Here is a 19,705-nt window from a genome sequence, read left to right as displayed (position 1 = left end):
ATTTTGCAAGTACAGGGGAGTCAGACTTCAGTGGAATGTAACAGATTTTGATAATATCACTCTGCTTAGAGGGGCAGAACAGGTGGTGTTTATCCAAAGTAATGAAAACTCTCTTATCAGGTGACTGCTTAGTCACACAAATAATAAAGTACTTTGCATTCACTTTTCAAAAGTATCCCGTGACTGTCAAAAATGTCTGCAAGTGCACTCCACCAGTTTCTGTTCAAAATCAAATAATACTGAAAACACGTCAACCATCTGGCACCTAAATGTGCTGAAATTATTGGTGAATATTTCAGTCAGGCTTTTGAGGCTGCAGTTTTTAAACTAACTCAAAAGCCTCAAGGTCTGAGTTTGCAGAGTGCCCTCAAGCTTTTACCAGTGTCTCATGCATCAAATTATTCAGGAAAGTGCTGCGATTGCCTTTCATTTTTATGAGCTCCATTGTAATCCTGACAAGTCATCATGTCAGGTTTAGTTTTTCAGCACTTATGCAGGATTAAAAAAAAAAAAAAAAACATTAAATAATGAAAAAAAAAAAACCCAAAACATTCTTGTAGACCAGTTTCAGATGGTGTTATCAAAAATACGAATAAAAAAAGAAGAAAACTGTAAACAGCACCCAAATGCCTGACTGTTAGACGGTTAGTGGCTAGAACTGATTTTGTTTAATTTTCAGAATCAGGATCCAGACAGGATTCCAAATAGACTCGTTAAACTGAAACTGGTGTTTCAGTTTAATGGCTGTGACGCACTGAAATGAAACGCGTGGAATCAGCAAGAGAGAACGCAAAGGGTTTAATACTTTTTAACACTCTGGGCGGCGCTCGTCCCCAAACTGCAGTGGACGTTGTATCCCAAATGCAAGTCTACCACAGTACTAAACTAGACTAGAAGAAGTTATTGACAATGTTTACCTTTTTTTTTTTTTTTGCCAATCCTTTTCTTTGCCGGGTTTAAGTTAGAAATTTTCAGAGGTGCACGACGGAGAAATGTCCTGGCTAATAAAATAACATTTGTCCGCAAAAAGCCACATGGACCATCAAGCATAAACAAAGCTTCAACCTGTTGACTGGTGATTTAAGCCAAATGTGTCAGTGCTGATCATGGTTACAAAAGCCGTTAAAAACATGGGCTGAATCCACAGGAATCCATCCTTGTGTATATAATTTCTTCAAATTGACATAAATACTCCTCCTGTTGCGCAATTAATGGGAAGAATTGATAATATTGAATTTACATGCTTAGGCTCAGGATACAATTCCAATTTGACTCACTACACTAAAATTAGTGTTTTGGTTTGAAGAGTTATCCTGTGAACTGGTGACTTTAAGTGTTGAATTTAAACAGGTTTAGATGGCTAATGCTGCCGAAAGGGTTCGTTTCAAAACCTGATTTTGACTCAGCTCAATTTTTCTTTGGGTTTCTTGGCCAAAAGCATCTGCCCCATTATTATTTGCCGACTTAAACTGTATTGTATCTTCTAGCTAAACTGTGAGCTCTTTCTACTTCATCGATTTCAAACAGTAAATGGGCCTATGGATAAAATCATACCTTCAAAAATCCAATAATGCTTATGATGCACACACACACACACACACACACACACACACACACACACACACACACACACACACACACACACACACACACACACACACACACACACACACACACACACACACACACAAACCTGGCCCTTAACCCTGATAGTAAACCTGTGCCCTCTTACCTTTGACGTCCCACAGGGTGAAGTGTCGATTGCTCGGAGCTTCAGGGGTCAGCGTGAAGAAAAAGCGATGCCCTGTTTGCGGCTCGTCCCGATCCACCACGCTGATGGTGTGAATCAGCTGAAGAAAGAGAGGGCAACAAAACACAAAGGAAAATTAAAACAAAAAAAAAAGAAAAGAAAAAGAGGTTTTATTTTCAACTCCGATCCGCTCACGGAGAACAAGAAAATGGAAATGAAAAGCACTTTACGTTATACATTTCTTATGTGACTTTCAAAAGGGAGGGGTGAGCTGAAGAAGTGAACTTGAAGGCGACAGAAACAGAAAAATTCCTATGAAAGAGCACTTCTAAGGGGCCGCAACACAAAGAGATAAAACTTCTTCCTCCAGAAAGTTGACACGGCAATGTGGGGAAAAAAGTCTTCATGTTAGAAATGCAAAACTATCATAAAGTGCCTCTGTAAAAAGCTGCTTTTGAACAGAAAAGCAGAGAGATACTCTATGTGGCTGCTGTATTTGCTCTACGACAGAATTCAAATGTGCAGAGAGCGAACAGAGACAGACACACAGGCTCTATAAAGGTTTAGTTTCTTCTGTCCAATGCAATAATAGTGATCCACATTCAAAGATAAAACTCAACTGTGATCCAATTCTGAGAACTCTGTGTGGACACAATAAGGTGAGATAGGATTTACTACACACCGTACACACATCAAACAGCCCCCGGAGATCATTTCACCCGAACACAGACCTCTCACAGACAATTCATCCTCCTCTCATCCCACTAATCTGAAGCTAGTGTCACACCACAAGCTGATAAATGATAGTTTTCACATCACATCCATCTGCTCCATTTCAGCACCATGTATGAGGCCACAATTTCCTAGTATTTCACCTCTGATAACTAACAATGGGATCTTAAAGCCACAGATTGAATCCAGTGAGAAAGGAATCACTACATAAGCCTTCTACCTGGAGAACAGACCACACTTTAACCTTATCGGTCTTTTAAATCATCAACTAACGGCAATAATAACGCTTTGTTCAACTTTACAGGAGTAACACTGTAGCCAAATGTTAACCAGCACTGCGCCCCAGCCAAATTTTTTTAGGAGTTCCTCTGGGTGTCATCATTTCTGGAAGTGATTGAAATGAATGGAAAGCTGCATCACGTCATGTTCTCTGTTACTAACAGCAGAGGCTACTGTGTTCATCAGAATGAACTAATCCCACACACAGAGGTTTCTGCCAAAGGACACTTGTGTACAGACAGCAGGAGATGGACTCAAACCACCAACCGTCCAATTGAGTGACAACCAACTCTATCATGAGCCACAGCTGGCACAACACATAAAAATAATTTGAGTAATACAAAAATGCTAAAAGCTCTGAAAACTTAGAATTTGAGAAAAAAAGCTTTCAATTATGATAATTTCAATTATGACTGTGAGAATCAGTAATTCAAAGCCTCTTGGTTAGGTCTCAGAGGAAAGGGTCAGAATCTTTGAGTATTCTAATACTAATGAAAATAAAAAGCTCATTATTATATTACAGTTTGACTGCTGTACACTGAAATGACTTCATTAATTAAAAAAAATGGTTTGACCAGTTGCTTCCTGAGGTTTGTTAGTCATAGATCATGACGAGTCAACCTAAAGAAGCAATTGGCAAATTGGATCCCTATTCATCTTTTGTATCAAGTCATTGAAGTACACACACACAAATAAATAAATAAATGAATTAATAATAATAATAATAACAATGATAAAAAGAAAGAAAGAAAGAAAGACAGAAAGAAAGAAAGAAAGACAAAAAAAATCTCTCTGTGATATACCTGTAACTGGCTGTAATGCGTTTCTCCTTCCAGATGGTGGCCATAGTGGGTATGAAAGCTGTCAGCCAACAATATTGCATAACAGACCAAAAGGATAATGCTCCATGCATTATGAAAAAAAAATGGATTCACAGGAAGTGGGTTTTACAAAAAAGCCAAGCTCAGCTTTTTCCTTTGTTTCAGCTAAAATACACCGGGTGTCTGCAGTGCGTCTCTATTCTATTGCGGCATATGGATTGAATAGGTTTTATTCAAATAAATATGTCAACTAACGCCAGACCAGTTCTGTTACAGTACGTCTGCCTGGGTCGTACTGCAGACGTATCTGTTGTATTTGAGGTGTTATAGCGGGCCAATCAGCTTTAAGTAACAGTGTATCCACCCGTCTAACTATTTACTGAGGTAGCTGAGTAAAGAGGTCACAATGAGATCTTCCTTTGCTGGTTTCCTGCTTTCTGAGTCACAAAAGCACTTTATGATTACTTGGTTACTGTTATACTATGGTATAGTTAAATTCGCATCAGTATGAAGGAATTTGTCAAATAGCTCCTGGACTGTCAGAAATCTTTGTTGAAGCTCTCACTGAACACCCTGCAGCAGTTTTCCAGGTGTCTAATAAATGTGAATAGTTTTTACAAATCATGAAAAAGGAATTTATGCACACAATAATAGTGCTGTTTTTCTGAAATATTAAATTTTCATACTATGAGGAGAGTTAATATGTTAAAATTAACACTCCTTATGTATGAAGTGTGTTTTTCTGGCAGCTACACACCACACAGCTCTGAAATACCAGTTTCCCAAATAAACATTTTAACAAGTGTGCAAATGCATCTGCTGGGCTGTCTATCACAGTATCACACACTCCATCAGACACTGAGCACAGATGGCATTTTGTCAATAAAACATTATTTTTTCTAACCCGGTTTACGCATAAAGTTGAGTGCTGTCACTGACTTTATGGATGCTCACTTTTTTTCATTTTCTGTCTTTGCCATTTTGATAGCTGAGGTGTTTGCTAAACAACAGCTCGGCCCACTCATGTCTGCCTTTGCAAGCAGTTCTTCTCACAGCACATGCAGTCAGCTGTTCTCACTTGTTATACACAATGGGCTTGTTTGTCAAATGATCCTCCTTCTGAATGTAAATATCTCCACATGCCTTTTTACCTTCAGTGGCACATGCTGTTCTGTGGGTTGCATTAGGAGGAAACATCAGATATAAATGGGCTTGAAAAGCCACCAAAACCACAAAAGAGACTATAGAAGTTGTAAATACTGAGGGGAAGTAAACTAAGAGACACTTTTGACCCCCTGTCAAGTAATTAAAGGCTAAAAAAAAGTGCAAAAATATTGCCTTTGTAACCACAGCTCCACTCAAAATGTTCTTTTCCCTTCCTCTGTTGTTATAGAAGACAAGCCTTGTCTTGCTGTAAGTAACGCTCCATCTGTGCTGTTAGAAATCAGTAGAGACACACATGACAAACAACCCCCAGAACTACTATTAAGTGAGGCATTTCTCACAATGATTAAAGCAGGATGTTCTCTAGCTGTATCTCCTTTAGCTGCGCTCACAGAAGCTAACAGAATCAGATAACATCCAGGGAAATACATCAAACCATTACTCAGCTGTTACAGTAGCAACAGTCTCCTCTTCAAGGGGCAGGGATACTTGTAAAATGCTGAACGTGGTTTTGTTTACCTGACTGAACATTCTCCATGTCGATCTTTTCCACTTCTGCTTCCTTGATCCATTACTCTGCTCCTTTTTTCCTCTGATTCCTTGTCCTCTGCATCTTTCTTTCCTCTATCCTCTCTAAAGAATCTCCCTCTCTTCCGTGTCCTATCAAGAAAAATGTGTCCCTCATTTATCATCCACCTGTGAAATTGATTATTCAGACAATAACTCTGTAGATATTCTCCACACCTTGCACACGCACATAAAGACATCTGCCTTATTGTGTTATTTTTAAGCTCCTGTTGCCTGTCTGTGCGAAACAGCCTCTTTCATTTACGGCACTCTTCATAGCTCTGAATTATGAGCCTGAGTGGTGGCTTTGCATCGCTGTGACTAAGCTACTGCCGAACCCACTTCCGGGGCTGCGATTGTATTTCCACAATAAACAGCTCCTCAGTATTGACGTGGCATCACAGACACAGAACAGGCTTAGTCATAGCAACAGCTCAGAGAGGCTGTTTGGGATAAAATGGCTTACTTTGTAATTACAAAATGCTACGGCATGATTTCAGGGTGAATCGCATGCTTTTTCCCGGGTATGCTGCAGAATATGCACTCGAGAAACACATAGAAATGAACACATAGGTCACATTTTTCCTTACAAAAGGTTGTTACAAGAGAAAATATATCCTTACAAGCCATCTCTAATCTTACCCACAGTCCAGATTGTTATAGATCCAGCTGTGATTGCTTTTAAGATGAGGCTCTAATGTTAATAGGATCAGCCAGAGATGCTATAAGTAGATATTATGAATCATATTAAAAGGCATACCTAATTCCAACTTGGCATTTGAGGCCTTGTATTCTACTGAACAGACCTACTGTTACAGTCTTTATGATTTGCAATACACATGCTTTGCTGTTTGAATACATGAAGTCAGGCATGCAAAACAACCCTGCAATCCCCATCTATGTGTCAGAAAGCTGACATTTATTTGTTACACTGATACTTAAATACAAATGGGTTTTAATTGGAACAGATAAAATGGTAATTAAGCATTGTCAGAAACCCTTTAGCGCTCAAACTCTGCAGGGAGACTATAATCCAAGGGTGTCTCCCCCAAGCATCAGTGAGATATATCCCCCCTGGAGTCTGGGGACTGGGAACAGTGGCGGGCGAATTCTTCTGAGACTGATGAATTGATGACGCTCATGAAGCAGATAAAACTAAAGAGACAGGAAAGTGACGAGGAGGCGGATGGGTTCACAAAATGACAGCGTCAATGAGCTGGAAGTGAGGAAAAAGTCAGATTTAAAGGACATTCTGAAAGCCTAACAATGTGGATGTGTCACAGAGTTATTAGATAGATGTGACAAGCTGGTGGAAGCAGCTGATATGGCTATTGATAGCCTGATGCAATACAGCAGGAATAATTAGAGAAGTGAAAGCAGTATGGTATTACTCATAAGCAACATGGTTAGCAAGCTAAATATAGCTTTTATGAAAATTTGGCCAATTTATCAGCACATTAAAAGGCCACAAACTACTCTCCTCTAAAAGTAACACTTCTAGAGGAAAAAGTTCATTTCCATCTCTGAGGAAATGTAACTATATATAAAAAAAAATCCATCAGGGCAGACCAGTAGAAACATACTAGTTGTATGCGCGCTGTTTATCGTTGGTTTATCGTGGAATGCAATTCATACATATAGACAGGAACTGTTAGCCACAAGCAAGGCTTGTTCACAATGGGGGAAATATGTGGCTTGCATTGAATAAGCCTTCACAGATTGTATTTCCTGCATAGACAAGATTCTTGTAGTATTAAAAAGACATATAGTTTCACTCTACAGATCCTTTGACAAGTTGGCTTGAACTTCTTTTACAACTTATTTCAAGGTCAGCTAATGCTGCAAAACATAAACTCCCATCCAAAATTGTCACAGAAACAAGCAAGATAACTGGCAGGCTCTCGCACAAAGACCTTAGATAGACAAGTTGTGCACAATGAACTATTTTGTCCAGCTTTTACCACTCACTCAGAAATTCATTTCTCTCCCCTTTAGATGAAGGTACAGTCTGTCTAGCAGAGGAACCAAATAGGTGTAATTTTCTGCAATTTCTTCCACAACCTTTGAATATGATTGACTTGCACAACTCTTCAGTGTGTCATTTTTATGGAGATTATGACTTAACAGTAACTCTTTACTAAGGTCATCATTCCTTTAACTGTTATTTCTAAAGATGGTTTCTTTGATGATGAATGATTGAGATCACTTCCTATGCAGATACTTTTATATTAGTTCTCCTGACATTTCTTATATATTCTTATATATTCTTATATATTCTAACGATGATCACTTTTGATCAATTGTTGGTTGTGTGCAACTTCATCACTGACTGCAGATCAAGTTTCCTTTGAGAGAAAATAAAAGCTCTGGACTACAGCCTTACCTCAAACACATCAAAAGAACTTTACCACTTTATTACAGGACTGACATGAACAACTCTACTATCGAGTGTTGATTTTTTATTCCACATGTGCACAAGTTCAAAGGATTAACTTTATTGAAGATGCAGTGTGTAGAAAAGGGAATATTAATGGCCAAGCAACAGTGGCCTGTGAAGACCAGAAGCAACCTCAAAGATGGTGTCATTTACACATGGAACCTCAAGTAATTTGATGAGAGTTCATTTTAATATTTTGTAACCATTACATTTACAGGTTATAGATCAGTTGTAAGCTGAAGATTATATATGTCAATGTTTTGGTAACACGAGCGAACATTAGTGAAGTAATGCTGAGCAACAGCCTATGTCTGTAATGTTTCTAACAAGCAAGAGATTTGTAAAACTGAGTGTTTGCAGGATACATATGTAAAATCCCTTTACAGAGTAAAATACTGAGGAAGAAGGCAAGATAATTGTGCGGCAAGAAGTTGGGCCAAAGAGAGGAGTCAACAATGTCATGAAAATTTGAGTTCAAAAAGATGTATCTGTAGCTTTATATTTTGTATTAGTGTGTGAAAAACCCGGCTGCAAGCAGGGGGTCTACCCTAATAAGTTAAGCCATGATTGTGACATTATTTTTCAGAACCGTCGGACTGACGGATTGCAATTGTCTCTGTGTGCGTGCATGTGTTTGTGTGTCTGTGTACACACTGTAGCAGAACTTAGGCACGATACAGAGCAGAGCAGAGTTATAAATGTGTAACCATGTGTACAGCTACAGGACCACAGAACAACTGCTCCGCAACCAAATAGGACACTTGTGCTTCTCTTTCACGCAGGGGCCATTTCCCACATACATGTGTAAACATATGAACCCAGCCAACATGTGTATGGCAAAATTTGCTTCTTGAGTGACACGCCCCCCCCCCCCCCCCCCCCCCCCCCCCCCCCCAAAAAAAAAAAAAAAAAAATCAAAAAAAAGAAGAAAAAAAAAATTGCATTTGAGGCTTTCAGGGGGGCTTTTGTGTCACTTAATGGGACTCAGACTCTCCTAGATTCTCTGTAATTCACTCACTAGTATTAGTCCTATAGAGGGCCAATAAACAGTGGATTAAACTGTGACACTCACAAGAGGACCCATGGTTAACAAACTCCAAAACAGAACATCAACTTCATTGCAAGAGGAAATATTGATGCACTTTTCAATTGCCCATTGAATTCTTTGTGTGTGCATTTATTTCCACAAATAAACTGAAGCACAATGAGCAAACACTGACACAACCCACCTCTTTCCACTGTGATCTATGAAAAATACAACTGAGTCCCCTTTGCAGCAAAACATTCTCTGAAGCCCTCTCAGGTTTATTTCCGACTGAATGTAAAAGAATAACGAGCAGAGACAGGAGCTCTGTTATCAGCCGAGTAGTGAATCGACTCATTCCTTTGAAGAAATATGAACAGCATTGGGGATGTAGTAAGCGAGCCATGATCTGCGTCCTGTGACTGTGCCCTCAGCAGGGGGAGACTCTCAGGAGGAATCTCAGGGTGAGTGTGAACTGCCGAGATACACAGCGAGAGTGAAGCAACGCAGGGAAATGAGGAGGAGAGCGAGCGTGTGGGAGTTTATTGAGCAGCGAGCAAGGCTCCCTCAAGCACAATCACCTAATTAGATTTCTATCTCACCGTCCCCTTTCCTGACCCCCTTAAATCTCTCGCATCTCTGGAAAGCTAGGAGGGGAGTCTTTCCCAAAAGTACAACCCTTCTCCGCTAGAGGTGTCTGAAAGGTCAAGGTTGTGAGAGGGAGGCGGCATTCTCATTCACAGCAGAAATCAAGCATTTCACAATGGCAGCCGCGATGAAATGAATATATAAATAAATAAACACAGCCGCTACTTAATACATCCTGAGGGAGGCTCATCTCTGAAGCTAAGACCTAAAAATGTTGTGTCCATTAAAGTCTGTAGTGAAAAGCATCCTTGTTGTGGACAGTGCAGCATAAATTATTAGGACATATTGCTCTAGATTGCTGCTTTTGTATCATAAGAAGCCATAGTGTCAAAAGAAAGCAGCTACGCTAACAGTTATAAGAGATACACTTTTTCAAGAACACAATACTCCATATCTTGCTGGAGTAAATGCAGATTGGTATGCACGGGACTCTTCCACAATGCACATTTTTGTGGATTGATATCACAAGAATACAATAACTATCAAATTATGACCAACGTTAGCACTAGTAACTTGTCAAAATGGCAAGCAATTTAGTAGAGATACAATAGACTCGGCACATGAACAAGTTGGAGAATCTTTATCAGAATATGCTGGGGTTGCAAAAAAAAGGCATTTCTATCATAGTTTTTTTTTATCACGAGCACATTTTTATTATGTCTGTGCAACTCTTTATAGTGGCACCAACATAAAGTGAAAAATGGCCTGAATTCCAGTAAAATGAAAAAATACTTCATGAGCTGTGTATTCACTCTCCACATGCAAACTAGGTTTCAGATGAAGCTTGAAATATATGTACCTAGGGCTGAATAATTAATCAACATTGCAATGCAATATGATGCAGTTTTCAAATTGCAAAGGCTGCAATTAAAAAAAGGAAAGAAAAAGTTTTAAAGTGCATTTAAGAAGTACATTCCACATGTTGACATATTTCAGTGGTTATGCCAGAGATTTGATCTTATTTACATTTCTGCACTTTATTTAGTGTGGGATTAATAGTAGAGAGGATTCATAGTTATGTTCAAATTTATTGTTCATACCAGGCCTGTTGACCTCAAGTGCTTTGTTCCTTTCTTTGATTTTATTTAAGGTATTTAATGACAATTATATTACAGGTCTACAAAGTTTGAAGTTAAATTAATTGGTCAATATTCTGCTGTGTTTGCTATAGTTAAATAAAGATATTTTATTTATATCAATTCATCCCCCCCCCCCAACTGTATTTTTATCTGGATGACATGCATCAGCCTCCTCCCATTGTGATAGGTGAAGCCAAAATACAACCTTGGTGATAGCTGGCATTCTGCTCTGGTGGCCAAGACATGCACAGGCTGGGAAAGAAGTAACACTGACATCACATCCCTGCCACCAACCACATCAAACATTTAGTGTACTGATAAAATGTCCAAGATCCTTCAGGATGGTACAGTCAACTGCAAAATAAGATCTTGTGTTGCTCCGACATGGCCACCCACAGCTATAGGCGCTGATTTATGTTTGTGCTGGTGGGTGCTCAAAGCGCACATCGGCGCCTATGCTCACAACCTTGAAAAGTTAATTGACTCTTCTATTAGTGTTTGATATGTTTTCTAGCGCTGTTCCTTCTGTGCTCTGCTAAGTTGGGGAGAAAAATAAATACTGCAGGAGTCCATATTTCTCTACAGAGCTGCAAGCCATGATGTCACTTCCTCCCTTTTTACACACACATTAACTTATTTGCTTTTTAAGTTTTCCCACGTTCCATTTGTTATAATGGAGGAGGCAGGTTTTGAGACCCATACCACAGCAATTCATCAGGGGGAGATTTACTTTCAGGGAGCTTTTATGTAGTCTTATGAAGTCAAAAGCTGAAACCCAAGCTAGCGACAGCTTTTGTCAGAATATGCTTGATCTATATGATCACCATTGCAAGTTTAACTACACTGGGCTCAGAAAAAAATAAAGATTTAGAAAGATCCTGAGGTTGAGAAATCCGGAACTTCTGTCGTTACATTTTCATTTTCGGTAGAAAAAGCGTCTGTTTTTGTGTATCACTTGTGAAAGGAGTTTATATTCTTTAAGTTGAACAATCGCTTTTGATAGCATAAAAACAGTATTGTACCAATTTGTCTCCCATAAACTACCAAAATACTCATAATTGGTAGCACAGTTCATTTATACATAATGCATTTATCATAATTCACTGCATATTTAGCACTGTTGTGGTTATGAAGCTGGCTAGTGTCTACTCTGTTAAATTTAACCACTGACTGAAATAATTTTTGCATACAGCACTGCATTGGGGAAAAACAAACAGACAAACAAACACAAACTGATAATAAAAATGAATTAAATATTTGTCAAGCATTCCATCCGTTACTCCTAGACCTTGACGCTATTACCATTGACATGAAAAGGGTAACTCTTTAAAAATATTGCTTGAAACAGTAACAATACTAGTGTCTGAAGCCTGCTGGATTGTCTGATTCAACATTAACATTTGTAAGATAAAAAGAAGAGGCATTTGGTGAGTACAATCGATGACTCAGTCTCCTATTCCTGAAGAACTGTCTGGCGAGTATGTCTGGGTTTGCCTCTCCTCTTACTCATTTAGATCCTTTGTCTTCTGTGTGCCTGTGTGTGTTTGTTTTGCTATCCTCTCTGTCTGTGCACGAGGTGAGTAAGAGTTGAACTCACGTGTGTGTGGTGTGATGTATCTGTGTTTTAAAACAGCTTAACATTTAGCTATTTCAAACAGACTCTCCCGGGCTTTGAGGTTGGCAGTGTAGCAGCTGAACTGAGGTGATCTGTCATTGTGACCCTGTGAGTTAGCTGCAAGACGGCTGGCCAGACCTGACAGGCCTCCCTTACCCCAGGCCATACTTAGAATTTGGCTTTCCAACCTGCCTTTTTTTCCAACACATGGCAATATATGATATCTGTCCCTCTGCATTCAGTCAGATAAATACCAAGAGGTGGGCGAGGAATGTGCTGGGAGGCAAAGATTGTGTTCAGTCGCTGAGGTGCAGCAGATTTATAGAACTGGTAAACTGAGACATCAATTCAGTGGATTGTGGAAATCAAGAGGGAGTTTAAACCAAAACTGCATTAAGATCACTGACTTAAGACGTGTTTTATATTTGTTGGGTCCAATACATCACTGAACTGTTAAACTGTTGAACTATGACCTTAAAACTTTCTTATACATCCAATGTTGTTGTTTTTTCAAAGTTGTCAGTGGCTTTACACCTGGAAATTAACTGATAATGACATTATTAGGCATTTTCATTTCATGGAACCACATAACATTGTTATCCAGAGTGACTTGCAATAACTGAACCAGCAGGATGTGGTAATATTCTCCCTCTGATTGACTCATGTCTGACTCCAGTGGTTCAACAGTTAATTGAAGACTAGATTAGAATGAATAAAACATTTATATCAAAGCCTTATTTAATCAAAAGTTCTTCTGTCCTCCTTGGTATGGTATGAACATCTGACTCTGTCGTATGAGTCATAAACCCAAAAGTCCAAACTTCAGACAACCTGATCATAAATTCATCAATTCATGTAAAAGAGTCTGGCACATTTCACCTCGCACTCCCACCGGACCCCAAACATCTCTGTTCTGCCCTGCAATCTGGACAACAGCAACAGATCTGGTGAGTAATGTTGATATCGAAGTTACCATTTGCTCCGAGGTTATTTAAACTGTAAACTGCAAGTCGTGACCAGGGCTGACAGGATTGAATGGTTTTATTACTTACTGTGCTTTAAATGACAGATGTTGTGAAGACTCTGCCACACTGTTTTTCTATTGTCCCCTTCAAAACCAGGCCTGTACATGATGATTTGCACAAACAAAATCAAAGTTGGGGCACAACGGTTAGCGCTGCGGCCTCACAGCAAGAAGGTCACCGGTTCAAATCCCCACCTCGGCCGGTGGGCCTTTCTGTGTGGAGTTTGCATGTTCTCCCCGTGCATGTGTGGGTACTCTCCAGGTACTCCAGCTTCCTCCCACAGTCCAAAAACATGCCCACCAGGTAAATTGACCACTCTAAATTGTCCATAGGTGTGAGTGTATGAGTGAATAGTTGTTTGTCTGTGTGTCAGCCCTGTGATTGACTGGCGACCAGTCCAGGGTGTACCCTGCCTCTCACCCAATGACAGCTGGGATAGGCTCCAGCCACCCGCGACCCTGAACAGGAGAAGTGGTATAGAAAATGAATGAATGAATGAAAACCAAAGTGACCTGTGTAGGGTTTATCTGTCATGTACAAGTGTCAAGCAGATGCTTCTGCTGGATTTCTGTATCCCCTACTACATCCACATGGTGGTGTTCATGTTTTACCAAAAGGTGCAGCTAAAACTGCCAAAGACGAAAAACATTAAAATACTAATTTCCTGGAGGACATCATTATTGCATTACATGTGTGACAGCAAATTTAGTATACTGTAGAGTGTGAATGAACCACTCTACTACTATAATGTACTGTTACAAATATCCTCCATTTAAGGTGTAGCCAAGACTTTTTGTCACAACTGGCACACATCTGGTACCCTCTGAAAATAGGTTCTAGGACCCACTGAGAACCACTGCCTCAGAAAGCATACAGAGGAAGTAAAAACTTTACTGAACCAAGGAAAAAACTACATGGTTTATTCTGGAAGAGGTGTAAGTCATCAATTAATTTTAGCATGGATCTGCACTTATGTTTCACTGGATGGCATCTTAGAAATACAAATCCAATCTGTTCCTCTTACACGCTGGTTTCCATTAAAAATCTTTCTTTTAGATGTCTCACTATTAATGGACTTGCTTTGCTTTCTCTTTCTAAACATTAACCTGCATAAGACACCCAGAGGACCCTGTAATATTAAAGGTGAGAAGCTATTTAACACTTTGTGTCATGTCCCTGTCTTGAACTGTGTCTCCAAGCCAAAGCTACTTAACCCGTGTCGCCCATTTTTTTATTTACTTCTCCACTAACCCTTCCCCCTCCCACCACATGAATTCTTCCTCTCAACACAAACAAAATGGGTTTTGTTGCCAACTCTCAAATGGGATCAAACCCAACCGCAGTTAAAAGGCTTAGGTTAATCTGATTTTCTCTGTGGTTCCACCGAAAGCTAGACCTGAGCCAGGGAGCTGACACTCCATGAATGAGACTGGGTGATAACACGGCGCACAACAGGAGACAATAGAATGTTGCTCATTAGCTTCGTCTACCAGGTTGATGCGACATATTGAGACTGTGACAGTGAAGGCTGTGTGTAAACAGCACGTGTGTGGGTGTGTGCTTGCATGTCTTGATATCATTGTGGCATGCATCTGTGCAGGAGGAAAAACGCATGGTACCATTCTGAAATAGACTATGGTAAAATGGAAGCTGATTGACACAGATGAGCTCAGTAGACACACAGGAAAGATGAGTGAGATGCATTGATGGTCATTTAAGTTATAGGTCCCTTGTTCCCAGATGGATGCTGCGTCCCCACAGTGTCACTGTTTTGTTTATAGTGCCCACAAGATAGTAGAAACAAAAACACATGCACACATGTATGCATTCCCACAACCCCATTCTTAAGAAGCTAACACAACAAAGGACTTGTGAACCAGAAAACACAAGGCTAACAACATATCATATGGTGGTGTCATGATATCATTTTGTTGTAAATGAAATGAGAATGAACATATTCAATTCAAAAACTACAAGCAGACAGAGAAAAATGGCGCCATTTTTCATTTGAGAGAAAGGCTCTAAATGGTGGGCACTGGTTCCTTAAAATGTCAGTCTTGTGATATGTTGGCTTCATGTTTTTCCTTGTCTTGTCCCAGTTTTCAAGTTGACTGAATTTGGTGGTTTCACATTCTTTCATTTCCTGACATGTGGTTTAAATTTACCTGACTGTTCAATTAACCCGTTGTCACCCAAAAATCATCCCGGTCACTTGAGCTTTGTTATTTATTTTGTTTGTTAGTTTTTACTTTGACCTTGAAATATTAAATGATCATGCCCGGAAAGCTTCTGTTCTTTGAGGAACGATTTGATTTTTTTCTCTTGCTCAAATGGTTGAGGAGTTACAAAAGTGAGAACAACTTGTGTCAGTTATTGCCTGTAATTGAAATATTGTTGCATGTGGATTCCTGTGATGCACCATGTTCCCCTACACATCACTGCATAGATCCTTAAGGAGCCATTTGAATTTTCTTTGTGGCCCAATTGATTAAGTAGTTATGGCAGTTTAGAGAGCACTAGTTAAAAGGGGGCACTGGTCCTCCAAAGGGTTTTAAAGTGTTATATCTTTAAATACAAAAGCAACAACAACAACAACAACAAAACCTGATTAGTTATCAAGGCTCAAATACTTCAACAGTATTAATAGATATATTTTTCAATGGGTTACCCTAAGGTTAAGGCATGCTAAAAACCTTACATGAGCAAAAGTTGGAATGTAACATTAGAATTATACAGAAAGTAACATTAAAATATATCAATTTCCTAACATTAACAAAACAATATTTCCCCACCATGCTGATGTTGAATATGATGTCCAAATTTCACATAGAACGTGCAACTTGGAAGGTCATTTTTGGTTACTACTTAAAGCCTTTCAATCTTTCACTGAACTCAGTTAATCAGCAATTTCCGTTGATGCCGCTACAGTATGGAACACCCTCCAAAAAACTAAAAATGATATGCTCCCCTGTTTTTCAGTGGTGAAGAATTGAACATCTAACCACTGTGTCTCAAATGGAAACTTACTGTAAGGCATTTTGTTTGTTTGCAATTAAATGACATTTCTACACAACATGAATTCAAGTCCCCACAACATTAAAAACAAGCATCCACGGTAAAAGTATATCTAATTGTACTGTTTTAATGGACAGCAACATTGTCAATCAAAAATCAATTACTAGCTTAACATTCTTCATGACAAGTGCCTTGTGCCTTCACTGACATCTTGTTTGACAAAGTGATGTGATCGAAAAATAAGCGTTTAGTTATATTGAGCTATCAAGCTTTACTATACTCATATTGCCTCAGGAGTACTTTTGGCAAAGGCAACATGACACACAAAAGACCCATCTTTGTGAAAATTGTTAATTCCTGAGCCAAGCAATTTGACAGCAAACTCAACAGATCATCTTAACTGAACAAAGCAGCAATAACCCGTCTTTACTTCAGATCTGCTTTTCACAAAAGCAGCACAAAGTGAGCAAAGAGCATCTTCTCTTTGCCCTGAGGCGTATGCAGCCGTAAAAGGAGGGCAGCTCGCTTGCCTTGATGTCTATTCCAGGTGAAAGAAGATTGGACCTAGTTATGCTTATTTCCAAGAGCAGTTGCTCTATCCAAGTTTTCAAATTGATTAACAACGTTCTAGAGAGCTGAGACAAACTGGTAGCTCACTTTATGCTGAAGCATTTGCTGGCTGGTGTTTATATCTGGAGGCTCCTCCTTTGGCAGCTTATTTTACTGAATAAATAAGTGCATCCAGGGAGGCAGCAGACATCAAAGTGCTCTAACATATCAGGCAACAGCATTTTCCCCCAACAGAACCCTCTGTCTGACCTCTGTATTTAGATTGAAAGGTGCAAAACCACCAAAGAGAATCTTACAAATGTGAGTGACCTATATGTCAGGACAAGCGAACACAACTATTTATTCTCCTGTAGCAGCCATTTTAAGTCAGTCTGACTTTAAAACGGTTCGTATCCAGCATTAAGGGTCTAAACATAACTCCAGAGTTATTATCTTTAGCCTGCCCTTTTGATTTCGATGATAAGCAAACCTGCTTTGGGACAAGAATACACTTACCCAGTCAATGAGGCTTTCTTTCTCAGCTATTGCCTGTTGCTTTTCAGAGTGCATGATTCTGTGCAAGGCAGGGCACATTCCTGTCTGGGTGCATCAATATTTACACAATGCTTCATGAGGCAGATTCAAAATTCTAGGACCCTAGCTTTATCCTTCTCTTTTTCCTGAATCTTTCAAAGAATACTTGACTCTAGCTTAACCCCAGGCCTGCATTTAAGTTTGGCAATTGTGCACTAATGTTGGTCGTAATTAAATAAGTTGTCCTGAGACTGTTTAACTCTGTTTTATTAATAAATAAAGAGGGAACGCTGAACAATAGAACACTAATTGGGCTTTGAAAGCACAGCATTGTTCACTTGCAGCACTGCAACCAACCTGCTCCTACAAGTTCTCCATTTATTTAGCCACTTGAAGAAGCATAATGGCTTTATTAAACACTTATGAGAATCTGTGCGATTGTTCCTGCTATCAGCTCTTTGTCTGTGAGTATCAGAGCTCATCTTAAGACATAAATGCTCACCAATTTTAGTCACATTTTAGTCCATTTTGCCTGCTATAGTTTGTGTCTTCAGTCAATAACAACTCAAACTTTTCAATCTAGTTTTATTAAATGAAAAGTCATTACATTTATCCATTACTTTCAGACAGAATATTTTCTATCTATATGCTGATTAAATCTGCCAACCAGACACCGGTATTGAGGCTGTCACTTTTATTTGTTTGCCTGTTCATAATCAACCATGTAAAATCACATCATCAGCTCTGAAATCAGTTATTTCTAAATGCTATTTCCCAGTATCCATGTTTGAGTAAGACTTTTCTCTGTTGAAAATGACTTATTGGATTGATTTTGTAGTAATGGTGGACACAGAAGTTCGACTGTCTGGTGGAAAAAAAGGTCAGAAGAGCAGAAGAAAGCTAAACCGGAGAGTGATAGAGCACAAGTTAAAGGCTAAAACTTGAGCTTATGGCTAAAACAGTGGCCAAAGGCTAAACACGGGCTATGCTGTTTGTGATGATGTTCATTCCAACCCACATGCAGCAGCTACTCTGCAGTGGTCTGTTCAAACTTGAGAGTCTATAAATAAAATGAAGAGCAAAATTTCATTGCAAAGCATAAAAGGATTTGCTAACATCTTATACAAACACGTTTCAGGGCAAGTTTGCTTGTTGTGACGTTTTGAACCATATTGCTACATAACTAATGATTAACACATTACCTTGTCATGTTGTATTGGGTAAAAAGTTGTATCCTGATTCCATCTGCATTCATGTTTCAAAACAAACACAAGCCTTGGTTAGAGTCTCATGTCCTCGTTGGTCACGACAGTGGGGAGAGGAGCAAATGCCCATGGGAAGTGGAGTCTTTATCACCAGAGCTAACACTTGCTATTCCAGAAAGTCCTCATAGTCCCTCTTTAAGAAAATCTTATTCAACCAAAATCCCTGGAAGAGACACACATGCACACTTCCTGCCCTTCATGGCACCCAAAGACTGGCATGCAATCATAAAAACAAGGAAAAAAAGAAAAGAAAAAATAGAACAAGTTATCCGCTTTAGTTTGGCATGCAGTCAAATTGTTCAGATTAGACGATTGCTAAAAAACCTGTTTGCCTCTGAGGAGACCAGCAGGTGCAAGTCAAGGGCAGGGAGCCAGCATTTCTGATTTCTAAGAGGATTGTGAATCTGATTTTCACTCATATGCAGAGAGACGTTCAACAGAATCAAGCTGTGAATTCTGGCTGAAAAGCTATTTTGATTCAACCTTGATCTTTTCATTCCAGAGCACCTCTTTATACATAAAATATGAGTATGCCATTAGCCAAACTGCATAACCTGTTGACTTCACTCCCTGTTTGAAGGACGATAATACAAAGGCTTCATCCTGTCATTATCAGAGAATAAAGTTCTGCGAATAAGCTCTCAGGATCTGCTCAACCTCGGCTACAAAACATTTTCTCTACAGTATTCAGCCAGTTTTTCAAAGGCAAAGTGCAGTGACTGACAAACGAGTGGGAGCCTGTTTTTTGTATTATTCTGAAAATAACATGGAAGAGAAAATTGTTTCCCCCATGCCCCCCAGTGGTTACCCCTGAGGCTGGAAATGAGCGTCAGAAAGCCTCTGACCCAAGGCTAACACATTTTCGCTCAATCTCGGCAGATTCTGACAGCACTCCACCAACAACACACAAAAGGAGACTGCGGAGAAGACACGAAAATCAAGCAAAAGGTACAAAAAAATGACACCATATTGTTGGATGCCATTTGTCAGCCTCTTGAGGATGGATGTGGAAACAAACAAATGCTAAACAATTACACAGACAGACATATAGAAGGTCATCCAGAGAGATAAAAGACAGGCAACAGGAAGAGAAAGCCAGGCTGATAAAATGTTCTTGCATGCACTTTTAAATCCCTGACTTTGGTTTGTAATTTGATGTGAGATATTTTAATGCATTTCCCTCTAATGATAGCAATAGAAT

The 19,705-nt window shown here is 39.4% G+C and overlaps 1 protein-coding gene across 2 annotated transcripts in view; it reads right to left on the bottom strand.

The window, feature by feature from the left end:
- cdh22 (cadherin 22) overlaps positions 1 to 19,705 on the bottom strand; it is a 333,080-nt gene that overhangs the window by 16,416 nt on the left and 296,959 nt on the right. For both annotated transcript variants that reach the window (XM_074667232.1, XM_074667222.1), the window contains exon 12: positions 1,733 to 1,850. In XM_074667232.1, coding sequence (XP_074523333.1) covers positions 1,733 to 1,850 — 118 coding nt within the window. The remainder of the gene's footprint in view (positions 1 to 1,732; positions 1,851 to 19,705) is intronic.

The sequence above is a fragment of the Halichoeres trimaculatus genome, unplaced genomic scaffold, assembly GCF_033239565.1.
Source record: "Halichoeres trimaculatus isolate MK-OKI-2021-1 unplaced genomic scaffold, fHalTri1.1 fHalTri1_scaffold_1, whole genome shotgun sequence".
NCBI lineage: Eukaryota > Metazoa > Chordata > Actinopteri > Labriformes > Labridae > Halichoeres > Halichoeres trimaculatus.
The sequence above is the reverse complement of the archived record's forward strand: the minus strand, read 5'-3'. Positions and strand labels throughout refer to the sequence as shown.